This window comes from Neopelma chrysocephalum, unplaced genomic scaffold (genome assembly GCF_003984885.1).
Source record: "Neopelma chrysocephalum unplaced genomic scaffold, ASM398488v2 Primary Assembly neopelma1_26, whole genome shotgun sequence".
Classification (NCBI taxonomy): Eukaryota; Metazoa; Chordata; class Aves; order Passeriformes; family Pipridae; genus Neopelma; species Neopelma chrysocephalum.
Window position 1 is genome coordinate 12557441 of NW_020897695.1, and position 13795 is coordinate 12571235.

Consider the following 13795-nt stretch of genomic DNA (forward strand, 5'->3'; position numbering starts at 1 on the left):
GTTCTGGAGCCTCCAAGTCCGTACTTTGCTTGCTTGCTTTATTTTGGGCCCTTTTTTTTGTTATTGTTTTCACTATGATTACATTGAGTCATGAGTGATTTTCATACAAGGATTTGGACAGTGTGTATGAGGAAAAGTGTGTTTGCTTCTTCGTTGTCTGCTGAAGGACTTATGCTTGCATAGAGACACTTGGTTTTCTTTTAGTGAAACTGGGTTCGTGGCTGTGTCAGTCTGCCAGGCCCTCACTAAAGCTCAGTTTTCAGATAAAATGATAGCCCTTTATTCTTGTTTGCAGACACTAGTATTATATGTTGGTGATAAATGCAAATGAGAATTTAGACGATGATTTGTGTAATGACACAAAGATGTCATTAAACTTACCAGAAAGAGTGAAAATGTGAACAGTAGAGAATAATGAAGTTTAGGGCAGCATCTATTAAATAAATAATAATAGGAGTACCTTTCAATTTATTTATTTTTTATTATTGTCATGGCTTCTAATGCATTTTTTAATTTGTCAGTCTATGAAAGATGTATAATCTCCTCACACCTAGTTCACTGCTACTATCTGAAAAGCCCAGCACACAAATCAAGTAGCCTACAGTAACAGAAACCACAAAGTGTAGCAGTATAAGATATTATCTCTGCATGTACCTGAATCCAGCTATAGTACAATCAGTATTCTCAAGGTGAGTCCTCTCCCAAGAAATCATGTGTAATTCAAAACACAAATTTAGCTGATGTGGAATGAGACCTCTGGGTTGCCAGGGCAGCTCGTGACTCTTACCTGTGCTGGCAGGTGTAGCAAAAAGCTCTCTAAGTTTCCCAGACAGTTAGGAAAAAATTGTATATGTGTTGAAGCACAGGCTAGTATTTGTATTGTTTCTGTAATGGTGTGACGTGTGGCTAAGGTAACATTGCAGATCGCTGTTGCCAAAAGCGGAATACCTCCATCCTTTTTGCCTTCCTGCCTTCCCTCCATCTGCCTCCAATGCAGTCCACTCTCTCCCTTGTCAGCTTTAGCACACATTTGGACCCCTTTGCCAAGCCTGCACAATACCTTTCAACCAAGTAAAGGGGAAGAAGCTTCAGGATGACTCTCTTTCAGTAGCACTAGCTTGTTACATTCACTCACCTTGTTTCATAAAACTACCTCAATTTTTTTATCCTGCTGAATCTGGGCAATTTGACAATATTGTCCTGCCATGCCTTCTTCCAAAATATATGGGAAATGAGCTGCAAGGCTTTACAGGATTTTGCTGAGCTTTGTATAGAGGTGGTAGAGATCAACCCAAAAGATGCTGCCATGTGTGATCCTATGAAGACTGGCTTATTTTCAGGATCAAGAGACGTTGTCTTTCTGCTGTTGTTAATGTGGATTCTTTAAATTAACTAGTGGTGCTTCCCATGGAGGTATGTGTACATTGCTACTCCAATAAAGCTGCTAAAAAATTAAAGCTAAGCAGATCTGTGTAGGAAGCCCCCAGAGGAATCACGCATGTCTTGCTGCACGATGAAGTCTGTCAGTACGTCATGGTACAGCAGTGAGGAGGAAATATGGGAAAATCTCCCTCTCTGGACTGCCAGCCTCCCTCACTGCTCCACTAGATTTTATACGTGTATTTGTGAGTTGTAATGAGTTGTTGAATAGCATGCAAGATATGTCTGAAAAAACCCATCTCTACTTACAACTTGAGGAAGCGCCTTTATGATAAATACAGATTTTTAATTAAAACTGTGAAATGCACCACTTTTCTACATGTATATAAAAGCATATTGTATTATAAAACTAAAGTGGAAACACACTGATTTGAGATCTTAATCTTGATCATTGAACAGCTTCAATGTTCATTTGGCAGAAAAAGCTTTTTATTCTGCAAAAGCTGATTGTTTGGAAAAAGAATTTCAGCACAAACTCATGGTTCCACTACTATTGTAGTTTTCAAATTTCTATTTTTCTTTCAAATCCTGATTTTCTAGAAGGGCCTTCTGCATCCTGAAGGTGAGCTATAAAGCAATAATTTAGTTGCGTAATTGATTGAATTCCAAATAATTGCAGACAAAAATTGTCCAGAAAGCTGTGAAAGTGCTTGACACTACAGTACAGTTTACTGTATGAGAGAGGAGAACTGACATTATGAACACAAAATGTCAATCCATTAAAAGCACTTTGGCAAGTAGGGTTTGTGAGGGAGTTGGCAGGGTTAACATTTCCTGTGAGAACTGGAGGTAATTGGATCATCCATAAACAGTGCTGCTATAGCTGCAGAGAGAGTAGCTGTGCAAAGCAAATCTCCTATTTATGTATTTCCAAATGAATGGTAGAGAGAACACAGCTTTTAGTCTCTCCAGCAGTGTCTGGTCCTGTCACAGTATGAAAGTGTAAAGCAAATACGAATAATTTGCTATCTGAGAATTGCTTCAAATCATCCCTTTAGACCCGCTGAGATGTGCCTACCACTGTGGTGCCAGGCTGAATTCTTCACAACCTCCTTCTGGATGGTTCTGCATGATTATGCTCCATTTCAAGGAATTCATCACCTTTAAAACCACCTAATTCCATCTTACTTTATGGACTTGGCTGAAACACTGAACAAACTATCTAATGGTTCAAAACTTTCCCTTAGCAGTCAGCAGGGAGAGAACATTTCCAGAAGGCAGTTAACCACTATAGGTGGAACAAGTTGCTCTGGGAGATGCCTGTCTCTCTCCAGAAATGGTAGTGAAAATCAGGCAAAATTGGGTCCTTATCAGACAGCACAGATCCAGACAATTAATTAGTGTGTACCTGGGCATTAGTTTTCAGAACAACTAAGAGATATTCTCAGATCTTCTGCAAGGGCTGACAGAACTATCCCCTTTCCACATTATTAAATGCTAGGCAGGCACCCTGCTAAGCAGATTTACAAAAAGATTTTGCTTTTCTTCTCTTCAGCCTCCAAAGTAAGGGACTTGTGATCAAGTCTGTAACACCCACTGTACGTGACTGACCCTCCAAGTGTTTCCCACATTTAAGGATCCAAGAGTCAGAAAAGAAAGTGCTCCGGAAGATTGAACTTGTTCCAAGGAAGTTGGCATTTGGAAAACAGTTGTCTCTGTAGAGGATCCACCTATGCAAATAATCACTGGGAAAACTGACAATCTTGAGCACCGTCATGTAATAAAAGAGAGATTTTTCCAAACTTGTTTCCAGTCGTCTTTAAGAAGAACACAGATAAAGCTCAAGACCAAGCAGTCAGGGAATGTGAGCGCAGCTTTCAACGGAAAGCTGAACATAACTGCGAGGTCACAGGTTATTTAATTCCCACAACTCACTTTACCTGCACCACACCTGAGAGTGATGGCAGTGCTGGGAATGGGAAATGCCACTTAGACGTATTTTATTAGTTGCACACAGATACATAATGATTTTCATAGTTCCTTTTTAGGGAATATGAAAATAAGCAGGAATGATAAATATAAACCAACAAGTGTTGGTTTACTGTCATTCCTTTTTTTATCAGAACACTTAGTGTGCTTTCTGTCTAGCTTCCCTGCAGGGTGATCATGCCCATAATTTTCTAGGGAGCTGTTTTTTCTTTCTGTGCCTATGCAGGAATTATATGGTTCTTCTAATTTCTTTGTAGGATTTTGATGATTTATCAGAGACAGATATAAGCAATGAAGATCAGCACCATAATATCAAGCCTGATCTTATGGAGGAGGAGCTTAAATCCAGGTTATTTCAGCTGGCTGCTAAAATGAGTGAGAAAGAAACATCTTCTGGTGAAGAACAAGAGTCAGAACCTGGAATGGATCCTGAAAACCAGAAGGAGAGTTTGTCTTCAGAGGAAAATGGCAGAAGTATTCAGGAAGAGTTAAAGAAGGTAAGTGTTCATTGTAGAGGAGTGGGACAGTACTTTTAAAAGTTAGAATCCAAAAATAGAAACTTCTGATTAGAAAACTGAACATAGTTGCTTCAAAAAAACCCAAGGTCCTTTATACTGAGTCTGAGCCTGAAACCCTTGCATGGATAAAAGTTCAGTTAAGGTGTGTTTTCTTCTCTGCGAGGACCAGCCTACAGCATCAATTTCAAGCAGAGAACTTAGCTTGTGCAACAAAACTGTTAACTGAGCAATATTAATGGAATTATGTCAGTTTATACTGACTTGAGAATCGACTTACACTTTTTTATTTAAAAACATATCCAGTTTTTCTATTTTGCTGCTTGCTAACCAGCCAGTTTAAGTGGCTTTTTCCATCCTTTTAGTTGCTCCTCCCTTTTTAGTATCATTAAGTTCATTCTGATGCCATAGATTATTCTTTTGTCTCTCTATCAAAATATTTTGTGCTTCTTTAAAGCTTTCCAACCCTGTTACTCTGTCAGCTAATAGGCCTCTGGGAGTAGTAACGTTTTCTAATGAAACTGAAATTCAATGTCAGTTCTGATAATGTGTGAGATCCTTCATTTGTGCCATTTCATCCTTACAATGCAATATCTGATTTCCCCTCTTCCCTTTCTACCTCTGAATTTCTCTTCAGATCATGTGGTGTGCTTGAATTTGGTGCTAGAGGAGCCCAGTGCTGCCCCTTGCCAGTCAAGCACTTACTCCTTAGATCCACTTAGGCTCATCCTAGTCTGCTGCATCTTCACTTGCCTCTGGGGTCTTGGCTGCACAGCAGCTCAGCTTTGACAGGGGATGTGGACAACTCTCTAAAGGAAATCTGTTTGTCTTAATTTGAAAGGTGTTTTGTTCAAGTTATGTAAAGAACTAATACACTAAGAGGTGAAAGTAGGATCAAGTGACCCAGGTGGATGATAGAGATGCTGTCCAAGTGTGCAGGAATGGTATCAGGAAAACCAATGCCTATCTGGAGTTGAATCTGCCAAGGGACACAAAGGGAAATAAGAGGGTTTTCTACAGGTATCTCAGCAGCAAAAGGCAGATGAGGGAAAGCGGGGCTCACTACTGCAGTGACCTGGTGACACAGAACATGGAAAGCTGTTTTCACCTCAGTTTACAGGTAAGATTTTCCCTCAAGAATTCCAGGTCCCTGAGACATGTGGGAAAGCCTGGAGCAGTGAAGACTTATCCTTGGTAGAGGAGGATCAGGTTAGCAAATATTTCAACAAATGGGATGTGCACATGTGCATGGTGTCTGATGGGGATGCACTTGCAAAGGCCTGGGGAAACCGACCCATGCCAATGGGAGGCCACTGTTATTCATCTTTGAAAGATCATGGAAATTTGAGACATTCAGAACCATGAATATTGTTTATTTTGGCTTTAACAAAGCTTTTAACAGTCTCATATAATATCCTCCCAGACAAATGGAGTATGTGAGGATTGAATAAATAGACAGTGAGGAGAATTGAAAGTGCCTGAATTGCTGGACCGAAAGGACTGCAATCAGAGGCTTGAAACCTAGCTGAAGCCCAGTCACTAGTGGTGTCCCCCAGTACCATTTAACATCTTCACTACTGACAGACAATAAGAAAGAGTGCACCCTAAATTTAGAGGAGCAGTTGATACATGAGATGGTCCTGTTGTTATTCAGAGGATCTTGACAGGATGGAGAAATGGACCAACAGAACCTTGTGCAGTTTAACAAAGGGAAATGCAAAGTCCTGCACCTGGAAAGTGATTATCTCATGCACTTCCATTCAATATTGGTTTCTGGAGTGCTGTGTCCTGTTCTGGGCTCCACAGTACAAGCGACACATGGACATACTGAAGTGAGTCCAGTGAAGGGCCATGGAGATGATAAAAAAATTGGGGCATCTATCATATGAGGAGAGGCTGTGAAAGCTGACATTGCCTAGCCTAGAGAAAAGGGAAGGCTCAGGGAGAATCTGTTCAATGTGTTTAAATACCTGATTGGGGGAAGTGGAGAGTATTTGATGCGGGAAATAAGGAAATGGAAATTTAACTCTTTTAATTGACAGGAATAGAAGCAGTGGGCACAAACTGAAATACAAAAAATTCCACCCAAACAAAAGGCTATTTCACTGTCATGGTGTTAAAATACTGGAATAAGTTTCACAGAAAGATTGTAAAGTCTATGTCCTTGCATATAATCAGAATTTGACTAGACATAGCTCTGGGCAATCTGATCTATTTGACTTTGCTTTGAGCAGAAGGGTTGGACTAGGTGATCTCCGGAGGTCCTTTCCAAATTTAAGTAGTCTGCGACTCTCTGATTCTGAGTTATTTAGCCACGGACTACACAGGAGTAGTACCTCCACGATGTACACACAATTTCTTTTCCAAGGAAATCACATAAAACTTTTATCATCAGTGCTTGTTAGCAGCATTCAGTTTTCTTTTCTTTGGTTTACAAAAACAAAACAGCAATATCACATTATTCAACAGCATATACAGGCTAGCTAGGGTATAACATGATGCAACTGAAGTCTAGAATTAAAAGCTGTAAATAGGACTTTTTGAAATGCTCCTATATGGTGAACTGAGCACAGAAAATGCCAAATGTGTGTTTTGTGGTGTACTTATTCATCTGCATGCATCTACAAAATAATATTGGTTTTTTTCTCTTCTAATTTTGTTATTTCTTTAACATTTGCAAGTCAGTTATTTAAAATAAAGCAAAGATTAATATTTTTTTCCTCAATAAAATTTTCTTAAATTTAAAGAAAGAAGAGGCATACCATGTTCAGCAAAAAGGAAATGCTTGGAATTCCTGATTCTTTATTGGGTTTGGTTAAAAAAAAAAGTCTTAGTCATTAATGGTCACAGTATTTATTCTTTTTGTCTATAATAAAGAAACCAGAATACCCCAGTATTCATTGTGGTCTAGATTTCAGTGGAATTGTAAGGGGAACTTTCTCCACCTCTAGAGAAACAAGCATGCTGCTTTCATTCTTATTCTTCACAGTTATTCTTAAAGGTAATTTAAAATCTTCTGACACATGCCTTCTCTCTGGAAATATGGCTGACCAACATCTTACAATGAAATACTGAAGATGACAATACATAATACCAGTTGTGGCTGTAACAATCATGACAATCTAAATACAAAGACATGGCTAAACTCATAAAAGATGCAATAACTTTAAGATGAGTAGATGACATGTGAAGACAAGCATAGCAAATCTATTTTCAGGGAACCAGTAATTTTAGATGCCTTCAAAGCCATATGTCCCAATATGCTGTCTCTTTAAGAAGACTGATTTTTGGAGGATGCATATATAGGGATTTACAGATCTTTCAGACTAGCACTCAGCATTCTTGGTCAGAGACAGACTTTTGACCTGGGCATCAAGTTTCAAATTAGGTATACAGAAGCTCTAATTCTGAACCACTGAAAAGAGAGCTGGAGTGCCTCCAATCTGCTGTGTGTTCCTGAACATAAATTAAATACTGTACTTTATTCATCTTGCTTATATTTTAGCGAAGTTGCTTGTCTTTGTTTTCTTTAGTCTTTTGTTCTCATAAGCTTATGCTGGAACACATTAGCAACTTTAAATCACTGGGAATTTCTAGTTCTAGTACACCTTACTATAGAATAAAACTTCAAAAAAAATCTATTGTTTTTGAATCGTTGAAAATTGAGTACCTGGTGCTCATGAAAATCTGACTTTCACCTCTTGGCACCTTTAAAAATTTAAACTTCTGTTTATAATGGAAGCTGGGAATATCATGTAATCACACATTGAGCTGATGCTTTTAATATTTAGTATATTAAGATCTGAAGCAATGATGAAAATTGTCACAGCTTGAGTGGAGAATTAGCTTAAGTTGTTGGGAATTTATAGGTTCTTAGTTCTCACTTCATACTGAGATTTTGTGTTGTATGTCTGCCTTTAAAATGCAAATTTGAATATGATGACCTTTGAGTTAATTATTTAGTTCATGTGGGGTACTTGAGGAATTTAGGTGGGATTAATTAACACAAGTTAATTTTGTGGCTTAGACTTACATTTTCTTAGATTTCAGCACAATCATTTTCATTATTTCTTAATTTGTGGTTGCCTAAAATGGTCAAGTGGAAATTCACAGCTCTTGTTTTAAAACAAACGTAGTCCTACAGCAGACTTGTTTTTATGGAAAATGTTTTGTGCTTATTAAACTACAGAAGTAGTTCATGGTCTTTCAGGGGTGTGCAGAGCCCTGAAAAGCCTATTTGTCTTAGTTGTGCAGTGAATAGCATCGGTTTTCATCCAAAGCCATGCTCAGGGCAGAGTTGGTCTTCAACTTCTCTGCACTTTAGGTGTGAACAAACCAAAATTCACACTTGTGCAACTTTGTCTTAGTGAAACATCTTGTACGAGCGCGATGATTTGCACAGTTGTTTCTGTCGTGCTCATTTTTTTTGTTGTTGTTTTGTTGGGGCCTTTGTTTGTTTGTTTGTTTTGGTTGGTTTGTTTTCTTTTTTATTCACTCCCCCCAAACCCTAAACAAATGTCTGAAGAAAAAAGCAAAATGTAAATCCCCTTGGAAGTATCTTATTGATGCCGATCCTGAGAGTGGCAAGCATGATAAATGGGATGTACTTACTTCATGCTCTCCTCTGTCCATTCTCTTTCTCTTTTAATGCTTTCATGAAGATAAATAGGTTGGGTTTGTATTTCACAGTATATGCCAGAATTACATTCTAGAAGGCAATTTTGGCAGGCTGCGTTTTGAATGCATTCTATCACTGTTACCACTTTATCGGAAGCTATAGAGATACTGTTTAAAAAACAGAATAGACCCTGCCATTTTTGCAAATTGACCCATAGCATAAAAATTGAAGTAGTTGTTTAAACCTTGTGTTTTTCTTTTCATTTTCTTCTACTTTGTTCTACTATTTGCTTAAGATATGCTAATGAGCAAGCGAGTTAAACTTCAGTAGTAACGTTGAGTTTCTCTGCTCTTTGCATTAGCTTTATACAACATGCTGTGTGTTTAGGAATTTCTTTTAATCCCCTTATGCATTTAGTTCTGTTCAGAGAATCTTACAACCAAGGCTTAGTGTTTGTCTGTTGAAATTATTATATGACACAGTAGCTCTTTTCTGAATGACAACCTCTTAAGTGAGTTTGTTAAGTAGCACAGTGGGATCCCGTTTCCTAAGTGAAACCTCACGAGTTTCTTGACAGTATAATAACAGCATAAATAATCTTTCCATAAAATATTTATGCTTCCATTCTCTGGTAACATTTTCTTTCTCTTCGATTTTATAAAGCTTTATTTTGGGAAAGGTTTGTACTACAAACAGCATTTTCATGTGAATTTGTGCCAGAGGCCTATATTCTTTGATCCAAATACATCTTACATTTTTCACCAGGTACATTAGCACTGTACAGCTACTGGTATAATGAGATTGACACTTGCTAGAAAGTCTGCCTGGCCTCTCTCTTTAGCAAGAGCAGTAGCCAGTAGCTGTGCATGTGGGTGCATGTTATGGCAGCAGCAGAGACAGCCAGCTCCCCGGTGTGGTGTATGCTGGTGCCTGTGCCTGGAGCTGGCCTTGGAGAGGGTGGCCAGGGCTCAGGAAGGGAGGTCAGGTAAGGGAGGGCTCATGGGACTTGGTCAGTGGAGAAGTATATGCTCACATCCTTGATGGAGCTGGAGAATGGCGTTGGACATGCACATGTCAGTGAATCTCTCCTATGTATCACAGACCTGTTAAAGCATCACAGTAGGGTAATGTAACACCCTACAGCAGTACTAAAATAACAAGACTGAGCCTGTGTGTCCTGGTGGCTGGACTTCTGTTAGTCATTTGTGCCGGTGCATGCACTGCCCGCAAAGAACATGATGTCATAGTTTTTGTGATCGTTATCTTGCAACTCCCTGAACTCCTGGGTATTTTGGCTGGTTTGTTGGTCCGGGCAGGGGTTAATAGGAAACTGCCATCCAGCTTCATATGCTGGAAGCTTTAGAAGTGTCTGAGTAAAAGTTCCTAAAGGAGTCAGAACCACATGGATCCCTTAAGCAAGAAAACATAATGGTGTAAGTATAGTAGCTTTACTGCATTGCTACCAATATGATAACAATGCTGAAAAATGTAGTACAGTGATATCTTCCTGGGTTAACAGCTTAGAAGATATTTATGTGTCTTTCACATTTTTGTACGCAAGGTGCTCAGACTAATTCTTGTGTTTTCATGAATCATTGCTTTTAAGATTATGTTAATTATCTGGGCAGTCTCCCAAAGTCCAGGGTTGAAAACTGAATGTCAGCATCATTGTAAAAAGTGATCTCTAAGGTTTATGAACTGCAGATAATCTATGCACAGGATTTTGAATGACAGCAGAGGAAAAAAAAAGTTTGGTTCAGGAAGGTGAAACAGTGGCTTTTTTGTCTAAAAGAGGTATGATACAATAATCTTCAAATTGGGCTAATGAATCCAAAGTTTTAAGTTCTTAATTTAAGAAAGCAGTCAAGTATATGTTCAGTTTTAAACTGAGGATTAAGTGGTTCGCTGGATAAAAATCCCATTAAAGATGTTTCTCCCATGTATCAGTTATCACTCTTTAGTATGAAATATGAAGCTGATCCTGAGTTTATTTTGTCAAAATCTGAGTCTTCGGTTTCAAGAATTGGGACCACAAGCTTTTTTTTTTTTTTTTTGTTTTCAAAAGTGAGCAGTGATGTTTGAGGTCCTTCAATTCTGACACTTTCTGGGCTCAATATAGTTGCATAAATAGTGATGTAGACAGACCGTCTGAGATGCCTTAGAGTATCCCACAGGGCCTTAAGCTGCTACTCCAGAGCAAAAATGCATCTCCCAGGTCCATGTCATATCTGACAGTGCTGTTTCAAAATCCTCACATACTTCCAGCTGTTTCAAATTGCACTTTGTCTGTGTTTGAGCGACTGAATCAAAGCCCTGTGGAATCTACCTGGAGAAGTGCAGAAACTTCTGGTGAAACTTCAGCTGGCTTCACACAGGGAATGCAGCGTCTTTGTCAAGCATTCTTTCTACAGTCTCAATTTTGATACTTACGTGCATGAACACCCAAGCCAGCTCTGTCCAGCATGCATGCAAGGGGAATCTCCTTCAATCTTCTGATCACCAAATATTTATTTACTTAGGGAGAAAATGTACCAGCCATTTTTCAGGTACAGTTGCAGAAAATCTCTGAAGATTAGTGTAAGCTGCTGGAAAAAAATAGTGGGAAAATAGACTGGAACAAAAAAATTACTATTTTCTTATCTTCTTTTGTAAGCTCCCCAGAGACTTGGCACTGAAAGTTGAGGTCTTTCAGATATAGCTGGAAGAGTTTCAAGGAAACGCTGCTTCTCAGCTGGAAGATACTTCTGTCCCAGCACAGCCAACAGGGTAACTGTGGTTGCATCATTATTTCAAGGCAAAAGCAGTCAGTTTAGTTTAAACAGGCCTACGTAAATTAGGGGGATTGTGGTAAGCCTACTGACTGGGCACTGAGGAGTACTATTTTTAAGGGTTTTACTTGTTTGTTTTGGGACAGTGAGTCCGGGAGAGGGACAGCAGCAAACAGTAGGAAGTGATTTGGCACAAGACATCTTACTTAACTTAGCCCAGGTGTTTCCCACATTAGCATCTGACTGTAGCTTAAGTGAGGTAGAGACCCTTTTGTAAGTAGGAATACCATAGTGTCCAACTTGCAATCATGTAGACCCCAAAATTGAAGATAGCTGGCTTTTCTTCTTCTTAACACTGCTGCAAAAGTATTTTTCCACTGCTAGTGCCACTTTATTTTGTGATGGTGGAAATCATTATTTTCCATCTGCTTCATTTTATAAAAAAGTGTGATTTGCAATATCTATCTTAATGAGGTCTTTTATTCTAATTCCCACAAATGAAAATAAATTAGGCATTGCTTTATTTTAAATATATTACTAATAAATGTAAAATCTAAATTTTATGGTATTTTATTCTTGGTAGTTTCTTTATCCTTGTTGTTTATCCTAAAGTTCCCTGTAAGTCTGAACCTATATAAATGTTAACCTCTGTAGCTGTTAATATAACTTTTCTGCCTTTTTATTTAACTGCTTTCCCACTATTTAGGAAAAACAAAAGGCTTTTGATCTTCATTTAAAGCTGCAGTTTTTATCCACTGTATTGCAGCAGGTGAGAAAGCTTTGTTTGTCTATGTCTTCTTACATCTCTTATGTAGTAAGAGATGCCATAAAGTGATATTGAGGGTTTCCACATTTCCCAACCAACATTCTCAAACTCAAAATGTTTTCCTGGAAATATCAGAAAAATCATACCTTTTGGCCACAATCAATAATCATTGCAGAAAATTACTTTATAATCACATCTAGCCGTATATTGTGATGGGAGCGATGAGCATGAAGTAAACATGTGGAGCAGACTGGCTCTCTTGTTTGTCTTTGTGATGAGAATTTGGTTTTATCAGTAAAGAAGAACAGAAGACAAAGATAAGGTGTATGATCTTTCTATTCTCATGTACTCACCTGTATTAAGAAATCTGGAAGGAAATTTTCTGACCATCGTGGTCTTCAAAAATCTTTCTAAGCTCCCAATTTAAAAAAAAAATCAAAACCCTTAATTCATTGTAGAGTTTGTACACAGTGAGTAGATATTTTCTTACTTTACTGCTAGTGTCTGTTGCATATCATTCTTCTAGGTGGAAAAAGATTTCATATTCTATGCTATTTGAGTCTCAGCTTATGAGGATCAGATATTAAAACAGATTTTCATTATATTCCCTGAGCAAACATATTTTAAAATACATGCTATTTTTAGCATGTCATATATCATTCTCTCCATCATAAAACAAGAATCACTTTTTAGTGTCAAAAAATGATGCTTAATTTAGCAAAACACTTCTATTTTCAACTTTTTCTTTTTTCCTTACTCCCAGATTTAAATTTTGTTCTATGAATTTTAATCATCTTTTCATTGTCTTGGTCTTAGTTTGTAAAAATATCAAGGGCGATTTCAAAGTGAAATTATTTTTCCATTTGTGCAATGTCATCAGCCTGTGTCCATTGTAGATCAGAATTCTGTGTGGATTTTATAATGTAAATATTTCCATTTTCAACTTAGTCCATAATATTTCACCTCTTGGAAAATCACTTCCTTTCTCATGATTCTAAGCAACTTGTCTCTAGAAATAAGACCTTACAAATTAATAGGCATAACATCTGTAACTACATTAGGATAGTGGATTGAATTAGTAAAAATATTATATTCACAGTTACCTAGCACAAAGAGAGGCTGTATTTCTCTGTGCTGTACTTTGGAGAATGTCACTAGAATAATAGCTCTCAGTCTGTAAGATAATTCTTTTTGTAAAAGAGTGCCCATAAATGAAGATATTGACATTAAAGGTCAAGACTGGAAGTCTTAAACTTGCATAGAAGAGTAATTCCTTAATATCACAGTTTATCATAGTATACTTGTCTTCCATCAAATATCAAGGCAAATTTTAGCTTTTTTTTCCCCACAGTCTTTGTGGTAATGAGTGGTTACAGCTCACTTTTAGGAAAAAGATCTTTTGAAGGTCAGGGTTGATGACTGCTACAGACAGTTGGACATTGATGTCTCTGTTCCTCCCACACTGTGACTTGTGTCTCAGATCTTGCTTGCCTGTGAAAGACTTTTGTTGGGCTTTTCAGGGCCTTCTCATAGCTGTACAATGAACTCCCATAGGGTGGGGAGATGAGGGAGGCAGGTTTGTGGATTTACTTTTGTTGTCATCAGGCTTGGATTCAGTCAGGTTACTCTGAAAGGACAAATTAATCAGTGGCAAAGCAAAACTTGACTTCTCCCCAGCACCCCTCAACTCCCTACAAAAAAATGGGGGATATCAACTGCACAACAGGCACACGACTCAGAGCATGATATAATGCCTTGA

General features: G+C 38.1%; 1 protein-coding gene across 5 annotated transcripts in view; it reads left to right on the forward strand.

Moving 5' to 3' along the window:
* Positions 1–13795, forward strand: part of MYRIP (myosin VIIA and Rab interacting protein) — a 199775-nt gene that overhangs the window by 172362 nt on the left and 13618 nt on the right. For 4 of the 5 annotated variants that reach the window (XM_027675581.1, XM_027675584.1, XM_027675585.1 and 1 more), the window contains exons 10-11: positions 3627–3866; positions 11977–12039. In XM_027675581.1, coding sequence (XP_027531382.1) covers positions 3627–3866; positions 11977–12039 — 303 coding nt within the window. The remainder of the gene's footprint in view (positions 1–3626; positions 3867–11976; positions 12040–13795) is intronic. The other variant, XM_027675582.1, reaches the window with a different exon arrangement.